This window comes from Megascapheus bottae, chromosome 5 (genome assembly GCF_031878675.1).
Source record: "Megascapheus bottae isolate mThoBot1 chromosome 5, mThoBot2.hap1, whole genome shotgun sequence".
Lineage (NCBI taxonomy): Eukaryota > Metazoa > Chordata > Mammalia > Rodentia > Geomyidae > Megascapheus > Megascapheus bottae.
In genome coordinates this window covers 60,362,229-60,378,146 of record NC_143513.1, presented here as the reverse complement: position 1 = coordinate 60,378,146, position 15,918 = coordinate 60,362,229, and the positions used below count along the sequence as shown (strand labels likewise).

The 15,918-nt window shown below is 37.4% G+C and overlaps 1 protein-coding gene across 3 annotated transcripts in view; it reads left to right on the top strand.

Moving 5' to 3' along the window:
- Positions 1-15,918, top strand: part of Cttnbp2 (cortactin binding protein 2) — a 129,345-nt gene that overhangs the window by 69,874 nt on the left and 43,553 nt on the right. For all 3 annotated transcript variants that reach the window (XR_016535547.1, XM_090333199.1, XM_090333200.1), the window contains 3 exons: positions 315-465; positions 3,548-3,799; positions 13,653-13,770. Coding sequence is in view for 2 of the 3 variants with exons in the window: in XM_090333199.1 (XP_090189325.1) it covers positions 315-465; positions 3,548-3,799; positions 13,653-13,770 (521 nt within the window). In the remaining variant the exon portion in view is untranslated. The remainder of the gene's footprint in view (positions 1-314; positions 466-3,547; positions 3,800-13,652; positions 13,771-15,918) is intronic.

The window sequence follows — 15,918 nt, the reverse complement described above, 5'->3', positions numbered from 1 at the left end:
ATTTTTATGCTAGTAATGAAATGTGACTAAAATTAATTAGAATTTGAAAACATACCCCTGTATAAGACCCATTATCATTCATGTGTATGAATAAAAATTGTACATGTCATCCTAGCTATTCAGGAGGCCAAGACTTGAGGACTGAGTTTCATAGCCAGCCTTACCTACAGTTAACCACTAAAAGTTGGAACTGGAGCTATGACTCAAAATGATAGAATGCAGACTTGTTAATATTATTGTCTACGTGTAGTATCTTGGTCACAGGATGAGTCAGAGGTCAATTTATATATTGTTGATCGTGATCTTGTGTCCAGATGTGTAGAATTACTAATTGCATATGATGCTAACATTGATCATGCTGCTGCTGGAGGACAGACACCTCTCTACCTGGCCTGTAAACATGGAAACAAAGAATGCATTAGACTCTTGTTGGAAGCTGGTTCTGACCGAAACATAAAAACAAGAGTAAGTATTAGTTCTTTGTTATTTTTTTTCTCTCTAGTTCATTTAATTTACAATGTGTCTGTAAACTATTGCTAGAAAAACAAAATATAATCAGCCATTCATACCTGCACTTCCACATGCACAGAAGTAACCAACTGAACATGGAAAAGAATATATATTTTTCATTATTTTCAGTTATCTTTAAGTAGTTAAAGATAATAACAGAGACGGTACCCTTGAGCACAGCATCATCATCCCCTTCAATATTCTTGCCCCAATAGACCTATTCCCCTACTCTTCTTAATTTTGTGATATATGCAACGAATTCATAGATTCTTCTTCTCATTGTTCCCTAAGCAATACAACATCCTAATTGTTTACATGGCTTTTATATTGTATTAGTTATCCTAAGTAATCTAGATATGTTAAAAGTATGGATGTGTACTAGTTAAAAGCAAATAGTAATTCATTTCATATCAGAGTCTTAAGAATATGTAGCCATAAACATTGTCGGTGGGGTTCCTGAAAGTAGTACCCACAAAAAATTAGGGACAGCTGTGCTCATGAGGTTACTGCTGGGAATGGTGGTACATGCTTTTAGCACCTGGATGATGGAAGCATGTACCATCATGAGTTTCAGGCCAGATTAGGTTACACAGCCACTCTGTCCTCCAAAAAAAAAGGACTGGGTGTTTGGCCTAGTGGTAGAGTGCTTGCCTAGCATGCACAAAGACCTGGGTTCATTTCCTCAGTACCACTTACATTAAAATGCTGAAAGTGGTACAGCTCTAGCCTTGAGAAAGTCCACGGACAATGCTCAGGCCCTAAACTCAAGCCCAGGACTGGCAAAAAAAAAAAAAAAAAAAAAAGGAAGGAAGAAAGAAAGAAAAAAAGAGAAGGAAGGAAGCAGGGGGAATAGGGGGAATGATAAAAAAAAAAAGAAAAGGAGGGAGGGGGCAGAAAATATATAGGCTATTTAGTTTTGCTTTTTTTTTTTAGAATATTGGATTTGCACATTCTCTGATCAGATGATCAGAATTATCCTCCTCACTAATTGAAAGCTCTATCCATTAGCCTAACCATCCATTCAGCCTATGAATCTCAAATGATTATTGTCTTCATCAGAAAAATAAACACTGCATTCTCCCTGTCTTTATAATTAGAGAAAACAGCATTTATTTGCCGAATCTGTAATACACTTAAGATCCTGGTTTGTCTTAACTTCTTTAAGCAAAGCTATTAGTTTACGATACAGGAATATAATAACCCACATATAAACCTTTTTTCTGTTGAATCTTACTACTGGAGATTTTTTTTAATTCTCCTTTTTGATTTTCTGAAAAATCAGAAAATAATTTAGCTTTGCAAATTATGTTTAATCTAAGAAAATCTATTGTGATTATATGCACTTAAACAAGATTCTACCATATCAATGAAAAATACATGGATTTTATATCATCAAACTGAATGGAAAATATTAGCAACATAAAAATGTAAGTTTTATTTGATAGAGCATAGAGACTCATTTTCTCAAACTAGTCATTGATAAGCTGACTGAAATGTTTAGCAGTAGAGATATGAACAATACAAATAATAATGTATTTTAATATTCTTTGTTTTTGTTGTTGGTCGTGGGGCTTGAGCGATAGACCTATGCACTGTCCTTGAGCTCTTCTGCTCAAGGCTATCACTCTCCCACTTGAGCCACAGAGCCACTTCCAGTTTTCTGGTGGTTAATTGGAAATGAGTCTCCTGGACTTTTTGTGCCCAGACTGGCTTTGAACTGCAGTCCTCTGATCTCAGCCTCCTGAGTAGCTAGGATTACAGGCATGGACCATCGGTGCCTGGCTGTTTTTTTAATTCTTGTTATTATCTTTAGGTACAAAAGAAGTACCTTATAAGAAAGCAGTTTATGAGTATGATGCATCTTAATCAGTGTCTCCCCCTTATAGAATAATAATTATTCTATAATCATAGAATAATTAATTATGGTTGTACCTCTAACAAGGAAGTACAAAAGGAGAATAAAATATTGAAATATTTTTCTAGGAAATGTGGCCTTTGCAATATAAGTTAGGAAAGGTCAAAAGCAGTTATTCTCTGGGAACCTGCATAGGGCTGACAGCCAATTCTTGGTGTTCATAGACCAACAATAAGCACCTATGAAATTTCCCTTCGTGCCTGTAGCCAGAAGACTATGCTCATTGCTCAATGTGGTCTTATCTTAGCCAAATGGATTTGATTGACATGAGATTGCAACTAGAGAAATACCACATTATCAAGGATCAACTTCAGCAGATGAACAGATAGCATAGTCTAAACAGAGTTTCTACTAATGCCTATATTCTGTCTTTTACCTCATTAAATTTTTTAAGCGCTGTATGAAGCATGAAATGCTACATGAAAATTATGTCAAAGAGAATATAAAGGAAGAAAAAAAACAAGCCGAAATACAAAAGAAATGTTTCTAAACAAATGAAGATGGGGGTTGCTATGTAAGCAGACCCACATTCATATCAGAATGAGAGATGAGATTTTTCTGTAGAACACAGCTTATCAAACTCAAGCCCACTGACATCCAGTCACTTAGCTTTGTTGTATTTGCACATCTACTTTTGTCCTAATTTTTTTTTTAGAATTTGGTTTTGGAATTGTTAATGTAAAGTTCTAAGATTCTTAGGTCACTACTCAATAAACAAGTGATTTATTAACAATATTCTTCTATTGCACTACTAATAACATAATTGTTGTGCATTTCCTTTTACTGGCATCCAGCTGTGCTTACAAGTTCATTGCCTTTTATCATATTAAATGGAGATTTGAGGTTGTCATGCATAATAGTTATGAGCCTGGGCAGCGTATGCTCACGCCAGATGGTTAACTGTTAGGTAGAATTGAACACAAAGCAAAACATGAGTCATAGCTGTGGGGGATATGGTAGCTGACAGAGGTCAGAGAACTTAACTCATCAGAGATAGGACTAGAAGACCTACCCAAGCTCAGTTATTCAGGTCCAAGAATATTTGGAGGTAGACATTAAATAATACTGTTTTCAACATGAATGTTCTCATCATCCTTTCCCCCTTGGTCACTTTATTTTCAGGATGGCTGGACACCAGTTCATGCAGCTGTCGACACTGGCAATGTGGACAGCCTCAAGCTTCTGATGTACCATAGAGCACCTGCTCATGGGAATTCTTTGCGTGAGAAGGAGCCTAAATCAAGTTTCACCATGGAAGGAGGAGAAGAAAGACTTGAAGAAATATCCAAGCCTGTGGTTCCTGCAGATCTCATCAACCATGCTGATAGAGAGGGCTGGACCGCTGCCCATATCGCTGCTTCCAAAGGTTTTAAGGTATGTCATTTACCATCCAGTCTCCTCATATATCCTTGTGAATTGATGATAAAGTTACCTTTTATTAATTATGTGCATTCTACCTGAACAATTAGAGAGTGAGTGATGCCACTGTAGATAATAAACTATTAGCAAAAACTGATATTTTTTTCTGTCTAGCAGATATTTGGTCAAGGGTACAAGAGATTTGTAAAATAGTGTATTTAATGTTTCTTCATCTGCATTTTGGAGAAAAGGATTGATATGGGGTTGTTCACTACCAGTGCTCAGTTACTAATTAGGGAAGGGGGGAATTCATATCTGGTCTGCACAATACTTGATCCAGACCTGGTCCTCCACTGCTAAACTTGAATGCTACTTCTGTTCTCTTGCTCTTTCTGCGTTAGGTATAGGGAACTTTAGATTCCACTCTAAGTATACAAAAAATTGTGCTTTTTAAAGACAATCAGCAAATAGTAGGCCATTCAATTAGGCTGTAAGGAAATTTTTTCCATGTAATTTGTTGGTAATTAATAGAGGGGTTACAGTTATATTCGCCAGATTAAAGGTGCATTACTTCACATTGATACTGCTTCTCATGATTTTGTCCCCATTTCCATCCCCCAACTTCCCCTAATCTTGTTTTCACCCTTCCCTTTCCTATTCAAATAAACAAGTGAAGGTATATACAATATACCTAGAAACAAGGTAAGATACTGTAACAATATGAGAGTAACCAAGGCACAACATGAGAGATGAGAGAAATAACATAGTATATTAAGAACAATAGGCTAATTGGCTTCCCTCATTTGCCATAATCAGTAGAAACCTTTGGCTCTCCTAGCAGAAATTTACAATAGAACGAAACCTAGACACACAAGGCCATATAGTATGACGCTAAATGAAAGGACCTCAGGATATAGAAACAAAAGCCACATAATGAGTGATTGTTGTCCTTAATGTACTATGTTATCTCTCATCTCTTTTCCTGTCCCTTGGTTATCTCATATTCTTACAGTATTTCACCTTATCTGATATATTGTATATAGACTTATTGGGTTATTTGAAATTGGATAGGGAAGGGGGGAAAACAAGATGAGGAGCAGGGTGGGGGGAGGGAAATGAGGACCAAGACATGAGAAAGGGTATCACCTTCTATCTGGTGAATATAATGTAATCCTTCTATTATAATAAAAATATATGGAAAAAAGAGATGAGAAATAACATAGTACATTAAGAACAACAGTCACTCAAGATAAAGTTCTTGTTTCCATATCCTAGAGGTCCTTTCATTTAGCCTTATCCTATATGGCCTTGTGTATCAAAGTTTTGAGCTACTGTAATCTTCTGCTAGGAAAGTCCTAGATGTGTACTAATTATTACAAATAAAGGAAACCATTGAGCCTATGTTCATTTGGGTATGGCTTACTTTACTTCATAGGATTTTTTCCATGTCTTTCCATTTCCTTACAAATGGGGCAATGTCATTCTTTCTGATGGCAGCATAGAATTCCATTGGGTATAAATACCACATCTTGTTGATCCAATAATCTACTGAGGGGCATCTGGGTTGGTTCTATATCTTTGCTATGGTAAATAGTGCTGCAATGAACATCATTGTGCTAGTGGCTTTAGCATGTCCTTGTTTCTGGACAATTGGGTAAATGCCAAGTAGTGGAATTGCTGGGTCACAGGGGAGCTCTATGTTTAGTCTTTTGAGGAACCACCATACTGCATTCCATAGGGGTTGAACAAGTTTACATTCTCACCAACAGTGTAGTAGTGATCCCTCCTGGCCACATCTTGGCCAGCATCTGTTGTTAGATTTCTTGATCCTGGTCATTCTAACTGGGGTGAGGTGGAATCTCAGAGTTGTTTTGATTTGCATTTTTGTATGGCCAGAGATGTCAAGCATTTCTTCATGTGTCTATAGGCCATTCTTATTTCTTCTTCAGAGAAGATTCTCTTTAAGTCTTTGGGCCATCTTTTAATGGGATGGTTGTTTCTTTGAAGATTAGTTTATAAGGAAATTTTTGAGTGCAAGACACTGCTTAACATTTACAGAATTTTTTTTGTACTATGGCTTGAGTTCAGTACCTTATTATACTCTGGCTCAACAATTTTGCTCATATATGGTGCTCTAACTCATGAGCCCTACCTCCAGTTCTGACTGTTTTGTCAGTTATTTTGGAAATTGAAATCTCTAATTTGTCTGTGGGGGCTGGTTTCAAAACCAGATCCTTAGATTTTAACCTCTTTAGAAACTAAGACCATTGTCATGAGCCTTGGGTACTCCAGCAGAAATAAGTTTTTATCATTAGATATCTCTGAAACCAGGAATAAAGGGACCAAAAATTGGATAACAATAATAGACATGTTCGCTGAGCCAGTATGAAAATACAATGATTGTGTAAAAATCAAAGACATTGCCCCTACTTTGAAGAGCAGGTGCGGAATGTTAGCCTTAGTGGTTCATTCTGGAGGTGATGTAAATTATTCCAGTAATTTTTGCAGATCACTGAAGGGCAAAGAAGTTCAGGTGAGAGAGAAATAAAAATAGAGGCATAGAATTGGTGGGTGACAGCCACAACTGAGATAATAAGAGGTCATGACAAATAAAATTAGTATGGATCTCTGCATTTAGGCATAGGGGCTTCAGTACAATATATTAGTTTGATTTCAACTTACAAGAGAAAGTATAGCCAGTGAAAGCTTTTAGAAAACAGGACAGGATAACTGGGCCTTCAGTTTTAAGTAATTAGTTTAGCAACAGCACCTAGAAAATTGGAGAATATGAACAAAGTGGTGGAAGAGAGAGAATAAGGTTTAGAAAGTGATAACAAAAAAAGTGGAAATCATAAATACAAATAGATGAGACCAGTCCAAAGATTACTTGCAGAATAAGAATGGGAAATAGAGTAAATGAATAAGAAGAAAATAGTGATATTCCAGGAAAGCAGCCAGGGAAGTGTCATTGTGACCTGGGAGATGAACTGTGGTTTTAGATATACTGAGTTTAGCACTGATTCATTCTAGATGGAAACACTTAAAGATGTGTGTTTGGAGCTCGTGGTTGAGTAAAAACTTCCTCCTGTAATTATTCTCTACTTTGGAGTTTTCAGTTTGGATTTTAGTGGGTTTTTGTTTGTTTGTTTTGTCAGTTGTAGGGCTTGAACTCTGGTCCTGAGTGCTGCCCTGAGCTCTTCAGCTCAAGGCTAGACTCTGCCACTTGAGCTACAGCACCACTTTGGTTTTCTGGTGGTTAATTGGAGATATGAGTCTCAGGAACTTTTGTGCCTGGTCTGGCTTTGAATCGCAGTCTTCAGATCTCAGCCTCCCAAGTAGCTAGGATTACAGGCATGAGCTACCAGTGCCTAGTGGATTTTAGTTTTTAAAAAGTGAAAAAAAAACAGCATGAATTCAGCTCAGTGCTTGTAAGCAGGAGGTCCCCTCCTACTTTATTTCTTAGAAAATATACAAAATTCTGCCAGCGCAGTGGCTCACGCCTATAATCCTAGCTACTCAGGAGACTGAGATCTGAGGATCAAGGTTCAAAGCCAGCCTGGGCACAAAAGGACCTGAGACTCTTATCTCCAGTAACCTCTAGAAAACTGGAAATGGGGCTTGGCTCAAGGGTAGGGTGGTAGCCTTGAGCTGAAGAGCTCAGGGACAGCGCCCAGGCCAAGTTCAAGCCCCATGGCCCACAAAAAGAAAAAAAATGTATATGTATATACACACACAAAATTTTGAGAAATAGGTATGTGTATGTATATATGCATATATAAACATAAACTTACATATATGTATAAATGGAATACAGTGACATTTGGCATAAAAGTTATTAGGATAAAAAATGGAAAACATGAATAGCTTAAATTTGAAATACAAGTAATATAGGACTGTGAATCTCATTTGCTGGTGGGGAGATGCATGGAGAAGTTAGTTTGAAAATCTCTGTAAAATCTCTGTAGTATGAGATGTTAATGACAGGAATGAATTGCTCAAGCACTAAACCTGGAGGCAAAGAAACAAAGACAGCAAGAAAAAGTCAGAATGCCCCTCATCCAAGATACTCTGGGCACTGAAGTTACTCTTCAGTAGGGAGCAAGTATGTTTCTATTCTGGTTTTTCATTATAAAATTTCTTTTAGCCTGGATGATCAAAATGATATTTCATTGAATCCCAGGGCCCAGCATGTTTTGTTAATTAATGGGAAATCATTTTCTCATAGAATATGACTCCTATAGTCTATTAGTTTGAGAAGCATAAGATAAACTTTTTGATGAGATATTTTTAAGACTTGTGATCAACAGCACACACTACTGTGCTATAAAAAGAATAGATTTTTATGTAAAGTTCTGGAGGATATTTAATCTTTCAGTCTAAACTCTTCATTTTACAATTAGGACATTTAAATCCCAGAAGCATTAATGGAGTAGAAGGTGGGAATGAAGCTCAGATTACTCGATTCTCCTACTTTTTCCCTAATGTACCTTTCCTTCCTAGGCAAAAAGTACTATGTAGCATTTTTTAATTATTTGTCTAAAAATTTTTTTCCTTGCCAGCGTAATTCTCTAAAACTGTCCATTTGTAACTAGTAAAGGCTAGTTCTCTAAAAAATAATAAATTGTAACTATAAATCTGTGTGCTAGAAGAAACATATGTTGCACATTAGATTTAAAAATATATTTACATAATAGTCCATATGTGACCAGCTTATATAATGGAGTAATAGCCTTGTTGTCCAGTGTTGCCCAGGTCCTTGTCAGAAATAACGTTTAGAGACCTAATTCCACCATCTAGGTCAATCTCCTAAGGTTTGCAGAACTTCCCAAAAGAATGCCACCAGCCGAGAACCAAACTACTACCACTTGAGCCACTGGCAGGGTAGGGGGCAATTCACAATCTAAGAGGAAACTGAATTTCTATATAGATCTCAGTGGAGCATTTTGAGATTCTAGAGCTAGTAGAAAGCTCATCCAAACAACCTTGTGTCATACATGAAAAGTCTAAATCCCAAAAGTGGTAAACTGATTTTCCAAGGTCAGTTCGTGGATCATTAGATTACCAGGTCAGTGCTTGCTTCTTTTTCAGTCCTTAATCTTTGTCTCATTGGTTAAGGAATCCATGCAGATCACCATTTAATGTTTGGCAATAAGAGATTCTTTCTGTTTGATTGGCTTGTGGGTATCCAAAAAGAATCAAGGATTTTTTTTAAAAAAATTTCCATGTCAAGGATTTTTTTAAAAATCATTTCCTAGAAAGAGGTGAAAGAAATTATTTTAAAAATTTATCTGTTCCTCTCTGTTCTGCTGTCAAATCTTTCACAAGTCAAGTCCTGCAGCAGAAATAAGTTAAGGACAGTGTCTGCATTTGAACATTACTTTTATTATACAAAATTCATATACCCAGAGCTTTTTTATTAGGCATTTTTTTAATTGTGGGTTTCATCTATGATACTAGGGAACGCTTCTAGTTTATCTTTTCTCCAAGCCAGTAGTTTTCTACCATCATACTCTTTCTTAGTGTCTGTACCAGGTTGTTACAGACATTGAATATTCGATGCAAATTTCATTTTCTCTCTCCTCTAGAATACTGTCCCTTCCTTACTTCCCCTCTGGCTATATTCTAACAAGTCTTGGGCTTCATTCCTGGCAGTTTCCTCCTATTTTTTAAAGTGTTCCTACTGTTTTTCAGCTGTAGTGGTGGCTTTTGCCATTACTAGTCTGAAACAGATAGCTTCCCAGCTGACTTTCAATCTGTCTTTTACACATATGTTCCTCAAATTCTAGAGGTCATCATTAGCTAGCCCACCCATACTGTCCTGTGGTCACAATGTACCCCTCTTTTTGCCACCTTTAAGTCATTCTTTGCATTGTGCCAAGATTCGTTTTTAGCCCTTTGAAAATCTGTCACCTTCTTCCACTTTGCAGCTCTTTCATTTTCAGGGTGAGGCATCCACCCTAATGATAATCCAACCCTTACTGCTGTCTCAGTCTACCTTCACTGCTGCACTTGCTCCTTTCCCCTTCTCTAGCCTGTTGAATGCTGTCCTAGCATGACTGGCCCCTGTGCAGATGCCCTGTGCTCTCTCCTCTCCCGGGCTTTCCCTCTGCTGTTTTTATTACCATAAATAGTCTCTTCTCCCATCCCAACTCTTCTTGGCCTGGAAAGCATCTCAACTGAAGTCTTGGTCACATGTTAGGTGTTTCAGCTCCCCGCATTTCACTTAGAGGTCTTGTATGAGATTGCAATCGTTTATGGGCTTCTGACAAAAAACAAATTACTTGTCTACCTTGTGTATCCTGTTCTCTGCAGTCTCCAGCCCACAGGTACTATTTACACAGTGGATGAAAGTTCCTTTGCAGTTCCTTCCTACCGGTCTCCTTCACATTTCTCTCTTCCTTTCTACATACATCAGTTGGCTTTTAGAGCAGAGCTAATCAAGGCACTTTCCCATTCACACATCTCCTCAGGCCCACAGAAGAGCTCCAGCTGCTCATACCTCCCACCTCATTCTAGCCGCCTTCATCTTTGGCCACTCAGCTTTTATCTGTTGTCTGGCTTATGTCATTAGATCTTGTCTCAGCAGTTACACTCTCACTCCAGCATTGTTCTCAGCACTTTGCTAAGCTTTATCTCTGCAATTACAAATGATTTTACGTTTTTGTCTCCCTCTGTCTAGTTTCAAGCTCTTGGCTTGGCTCCTGTCTTCACTTTGATTTTATATCGAGATCTTTGGATTTCATGCTTTTACTTAATCAACTTGGCACTGGTACCCTCCTTAAAAAAACATAGCAGAGATTGCTTATCCCTCAATATCTCTTTTGCCCTTTCTCTAAATCATAAAGCCATACATTTCGCCCGCTCTGGGCCCTTGAGTCAACAATAGAAAGACAATGTTCTACAGCCTCCATTGCAAGCTACTGGCCATGAACCTAAATTCTGGCCACTACTCTTTAAATACATATTGTATTTATACCCTAAGTAAACTCACCCATTTAGATTCCTGGTGTAGGACCTCCTGCTCATGTCAGGTACTCTGGGTGGGAATTAATTTCCATAATGAATACCACAGCATGTGTCCTTCTTACTCAATCCCACCCATGAGAGAGAGATTCTCTTCTCCATCTTTCGTTCCTCTGAGTCCATCATGAAGTGAAAAGCTACTGTTGTCAGTCACATCTGTAACTTCTTTCTGTGACTTAGATAACTACTCCCCAAGGCCCATATGTTGAAAGCATGTCCTCCCATCCATGGCACTATTGGGAAGTGGTAGAAGCTTTAAGAGGAGAAGCTTGTTTGGAAACAGTCTGGGCTTATGGTGCATGCTCCTGCAAAGGTTCATATTTTTCTTCTTGCTTCTCAGCCATGGTGAGTTGCACAGCTTTGCTCTACCATGCAATTTCTACTGTTATTTACTGTCTTGTCACAAAACAAAAAGCAGCACTGCCATGGGCTGAAATTGCTGAGCTTTTTTTTCTTTTTAAGTTGATTATCTCAAGTATTAGTTATAGTATTGGAAAGCTAACTAACACATCCTCTCGTGCGCATTTTTTAAAAATTATGATTATTACTATTATTGTCTTTAAGTAGTTAGACACAGGAATGGCCATTTAACAGAGCAGTTTCTGAATACAATACATCTTGGTCAATGCCACCCCTTACAACATTCTCACCCTTCCCTTCCTTACCTATCCCTTCCCTATTCTTACTAATTTTATGGGATATGCATCGGATTCTTGTCTGTATTTTTCCCCTTTTCTCCTTTTCATTTGTCTTGCCTATGCCTAACTCTCAATAACAGGTCACATTTCTCCATGCTCTTTGCATTATCCATCAGTCATCGTTAGGCCCCCTGGCACAGAGAAGCTTATGTACATTACTCATGAACTTATAAAGAGATCTAAATAATCATTGAGTCAGTCATGCACAATACAACAACATTTTGGTCACTAGTCGATCTTATGGGACTGGATGTCCCATAATACTGTGTTGCCTGGTGACAAGGTAGCCATCTTAGTTTCTAGAACATTCTGTGATAGTGTACAACATGATATCACCTATTTCTCATTGTCATGCAGTGCATAACTGTTGTTGCAAAGTGTCAGAACTGTGCTTGGACTATAACAGGTACTCAAATAGTTGCGATAGTTAAGTAGCAGTGGGACCAAACTTTTCATCTACGTTGTGACTCCCAGTGAACCATCTCAGCACTATAGAACTTGCCCTTATATAACAGTACTTGCATATGCATTCCCCTTACAGACATGAAATTTCACATTCATTTCAAGACAAAGTCACTATCTATATTCTTTTTTTTTTTTTTTCACCAGTCCTGGGCTTGAGCTCAGGGTCTGAGCACTGTCCTTGGACTTTCTCAAGGCTAGAGCTCTACCACTTGAGCCTCAGCACCACTTCCGGCTTTTTTTTTTCCTGTATGTGGTACCGAGGAATCGAACCCGGGTCTTCATGCATGCCAGGCAAGCACTTTAACCACTAGGCCAAACTCCCGGCTCACTGTCTATATTCTTGCTAATTTCCCTACTTGAGTGTAATAAAGATTAGAAACAACTCTCATGGAAGGTCAAAATTTAGTCATGTTTTTCTCTTGTTGATATAGTTGAGTTCCAAAGTCAACATCCAGATGTAATTTCTTGCTGTTCAGTGGTTTACTTTAAAAGTAACCAGGAGTTTGGCCTAGTGGTTAAAGTGCTTGCCTAGCATTCACAAAGACCTGGGTTCGATTCCTTGGTGCCACATACATAGAAAAAAAAGCTGGAAGTGGTGCTGAGGCTCAAGTGGTAGAGCTCTAGCCTTGAGAAAGTCCAAGGACAGTGCTCAGGCCCTGAGCTCAAGCCCAGGACTGGCAAAAAAATAAAAAAAAATAAAAAAATAAAAGTATTTATGCATATGTGCATACATGCATACCTATATTCCTCTTATTTTCCATTTAGGAAATTAAGGAAGTCTATGGTCTTTGAGTTTACAGTTACTGAATCGTTTTGAATGATTTCTTTAAGTATTTTGGTAGAAGAAAATGTTAAAATCAGAAAGAAACATAGCTTCAGTGTCTATTAGAAAAGTATCTTTAAAATGCACTTGCAATTGACATGGTGCTCATATTTTTCATATTAGAAAAATAGAGCAGTGTAAGATCTTGAATACCAGTGTTTTTAGGAGGACTTCAGGGCAGAGCTGTTGCAGTTGAGAGCCCTGGTTTAACCTTATTGAAAAAGCAAATGGCCATGGAGGAATCAGCATAGAGCATCTGATTACTCAAAGCACGTCATTTTGTTTTAGAATTGCCACCTTGCCATGAGAGGATAGTCTCTGCTGAAGTCAATTCATTCTTAATTTCACTTGTAAACTGAGTGATTAACAAGCTAATCTTCTATTATTTGAAACCTAAGAATCTTCTCTGAGAGCCTTGACTCTGTGAAATGAAGCACTCTGTGCTAGACTTGAAACTCAGTGGTAGTTAGAGTGCTTGTCTGGCTCAAGCAAAGAAAGCCTTGGGTTCTATCCTAAGCACCAGAAAAATAAGTATAGCTAAATTAAAAAAAAAAACAGCTAAATCTTATTTTGATAAATCAGAGCTTAATTTTTATATCAGGGTTTCTGGAATTGAAGATTTCCAGCTGTAAATTCTTTCTTTCCTTCCCTCCCCTCTCATCTCCTCTTTCCCCACCACATCCTGTCCCTCCTTTTGCTCCTACCACCCTTCCAAGTACTAGAGTTACAGGCATGCACCACCAAGCTCAATCTTTAGCTGTAGATTCTTGATTGTCTTGCCACAGGTAGTTGGCTGGTTATGCTCACTAACTGACTCACTTGGATAAGAAAGTAAATAATAGTTCTTTTATCGTTGCAGAACTGCCTAGAAATCTTGTGTCGGCATGGAGGGCTGGAGCCCGAAAAGAGAGATAAGTGTAACCGGACTGTGCATGATGTTGCCACTGATGATTGCAAGCATTTGCTGGAGAATTTGAGTGAGTGACATCCAAAACTTTGTATTCATCCTTCTTCTGCTGGTGGGACCTCTGGGACAATAAGAAAACATATTCATGCAACTTCTTTTAACTTCTTTTGAGTTTTAACCTCGGTAAAACAGGAGTTGATAACAGTATTTCTTTTTTCCATGTAGAATGACTTTGGAAAACCAGCATTCAAATACTGCTAGATCTTTTTTTTTTGTATTTTATTAACTGTCGTAGGAGAGCAATCTAAATAGCAATTGCTTTTTCTTCTTGCTTAGATGGTCTTTCAAGATATTAGACTGCCAGGTGAGAAATACCAGCTGTGTACACTGTATCAGCTGATCATTTGAACCAAGAAAGTGCATTGCCTCCCTCTTTCTGCAGATAATTGATGAACTTCTGAGTCTTTTCTGACACTAGAGTGTTTCCTCTTCAGTACATTTTATGAAAGATTCTCTGTGGGTTTATGAATATGGATTGCTAGATAATACACAATTTTGTCACTTATATTGATTTTTGTATTCTGTGAAAAGTATAATTATACGTTAATGGAAAGTTGTGAAAAAGTCATAGAAATTCAGTTTATGGCTAAAGTTTTGACTATAAAATGGCTTTCATTATCAATGGAATCCAGCTTTGAGGGCCTTAAACTTTTGGATCTCTGTTCTTTAGAATCTTCATCCATCAGAAGCATTTAAATTGCATTTCTCTGATGGTAATAGTAGTGAGAAGTTTCTTAGCACATTTTAGTTTTTTTATTTTTGTACACTGAACTTAACCTAATAGTCAGTGTTTCCAGTTTTCTATTAATCTGAGAAAACTATCATATATTAAAAGTGTACTGTTTGATGATAAACATTTAAAAAAGAGAAGCAGTAATTATTGATAACTGGTTTATTAGATGTGGAGCATAAAACACTTATTGACTTTAGTAAGAACAAATGGAGAGCTGAAAGGGTAAGACAAAGGAATTGTAATAGGTAGTTAAATATTAGATTTACTGGTTTGTTTTTGTAGTTGGTGGTTGTGGTTGTTGTTGGTACAGTACTGGATTTGAACTCAGGGCCTTGTGCATATAAGTGCATCACCATGTGAACCCTTCTGTCAGTCCTGTTTTGCTTTTGTTGTTTTTCAAATAGTGTCTTGTTTTTTTTAACCCAGCTTAGTCTGGACTATAATCCTCCTATTTACACTTACCATATAACTGTGCCACTTGCATAGCTTCTTTTGTTTAGGATGGGTTTTTCTTTATTGTTTTTGTTCATACTAGCCTGAAACTTGGATTCTCCCAATCTCAACCGTTTCTTAGTAGCTAGGATTACAAGAGTCTACTACTACTGATAAGCAGTAGAAGATTTTTTTTTTGTTTTTTGTTTGTTTGCTTTTTTACCTTATTTTGAAATAAAGTCTAGCTGTGTGACCCAGGTTTGTCTTGAACTCTGTCTTCTGCCTCACCTTCACAAATTCTGAGATTATTAATATGTACCATTGTGTGTACTTTTCATTGTATATGACAAGTAAAGAACAGCTAGTTAAATTGTTGATAGTTCATAGGATTTGCATGATGTTTTAAAACCAGGTAAGCAGCTCTGTGAGTGACAATTCAACATACTAAGACCAAGGGAACAGATTAAGCATCAAGAAGTTTGCATTATCTCAGCACTCAGGAGATTAAGTCAGGGGATCATGTGTTCAAGACTAACATAGGATATATGGTATGCTTGAAGCCAACATGGGGTATCTGTCAACTACTGTCAACTAACTAAATAAAGAAATCTAAAAAGCAGAAATCCATTGGGGATTGATAAGATAAAACAAGTGCCTGGAGTCAGATCAGGATAAAGATGATGAAAAAAATGGTATAGAATGAGAAGGATGAAAATGCCCAAAAGCACGAATCAAAATTATTTTAAGAAATAAAGGACTGACATGAGGAGCCTACATGTAGTTTTTGTCCCAGACATTGGCACAGTATAGATGATCTGGAGGAAGGTATCTAGACATCATACCCTTCTTTAAACTCTTTTTCACATGAAGCAAAGCTCAGTTTGTGAGCTGTTACTAGGAGGTCAAAATTACCCATATCTGTCAGAAGAGTGGATAATTTATTAAAGTATCTCTAAGATAAAAATTTTGATAAAATCTCAATGAAAGAAAAAA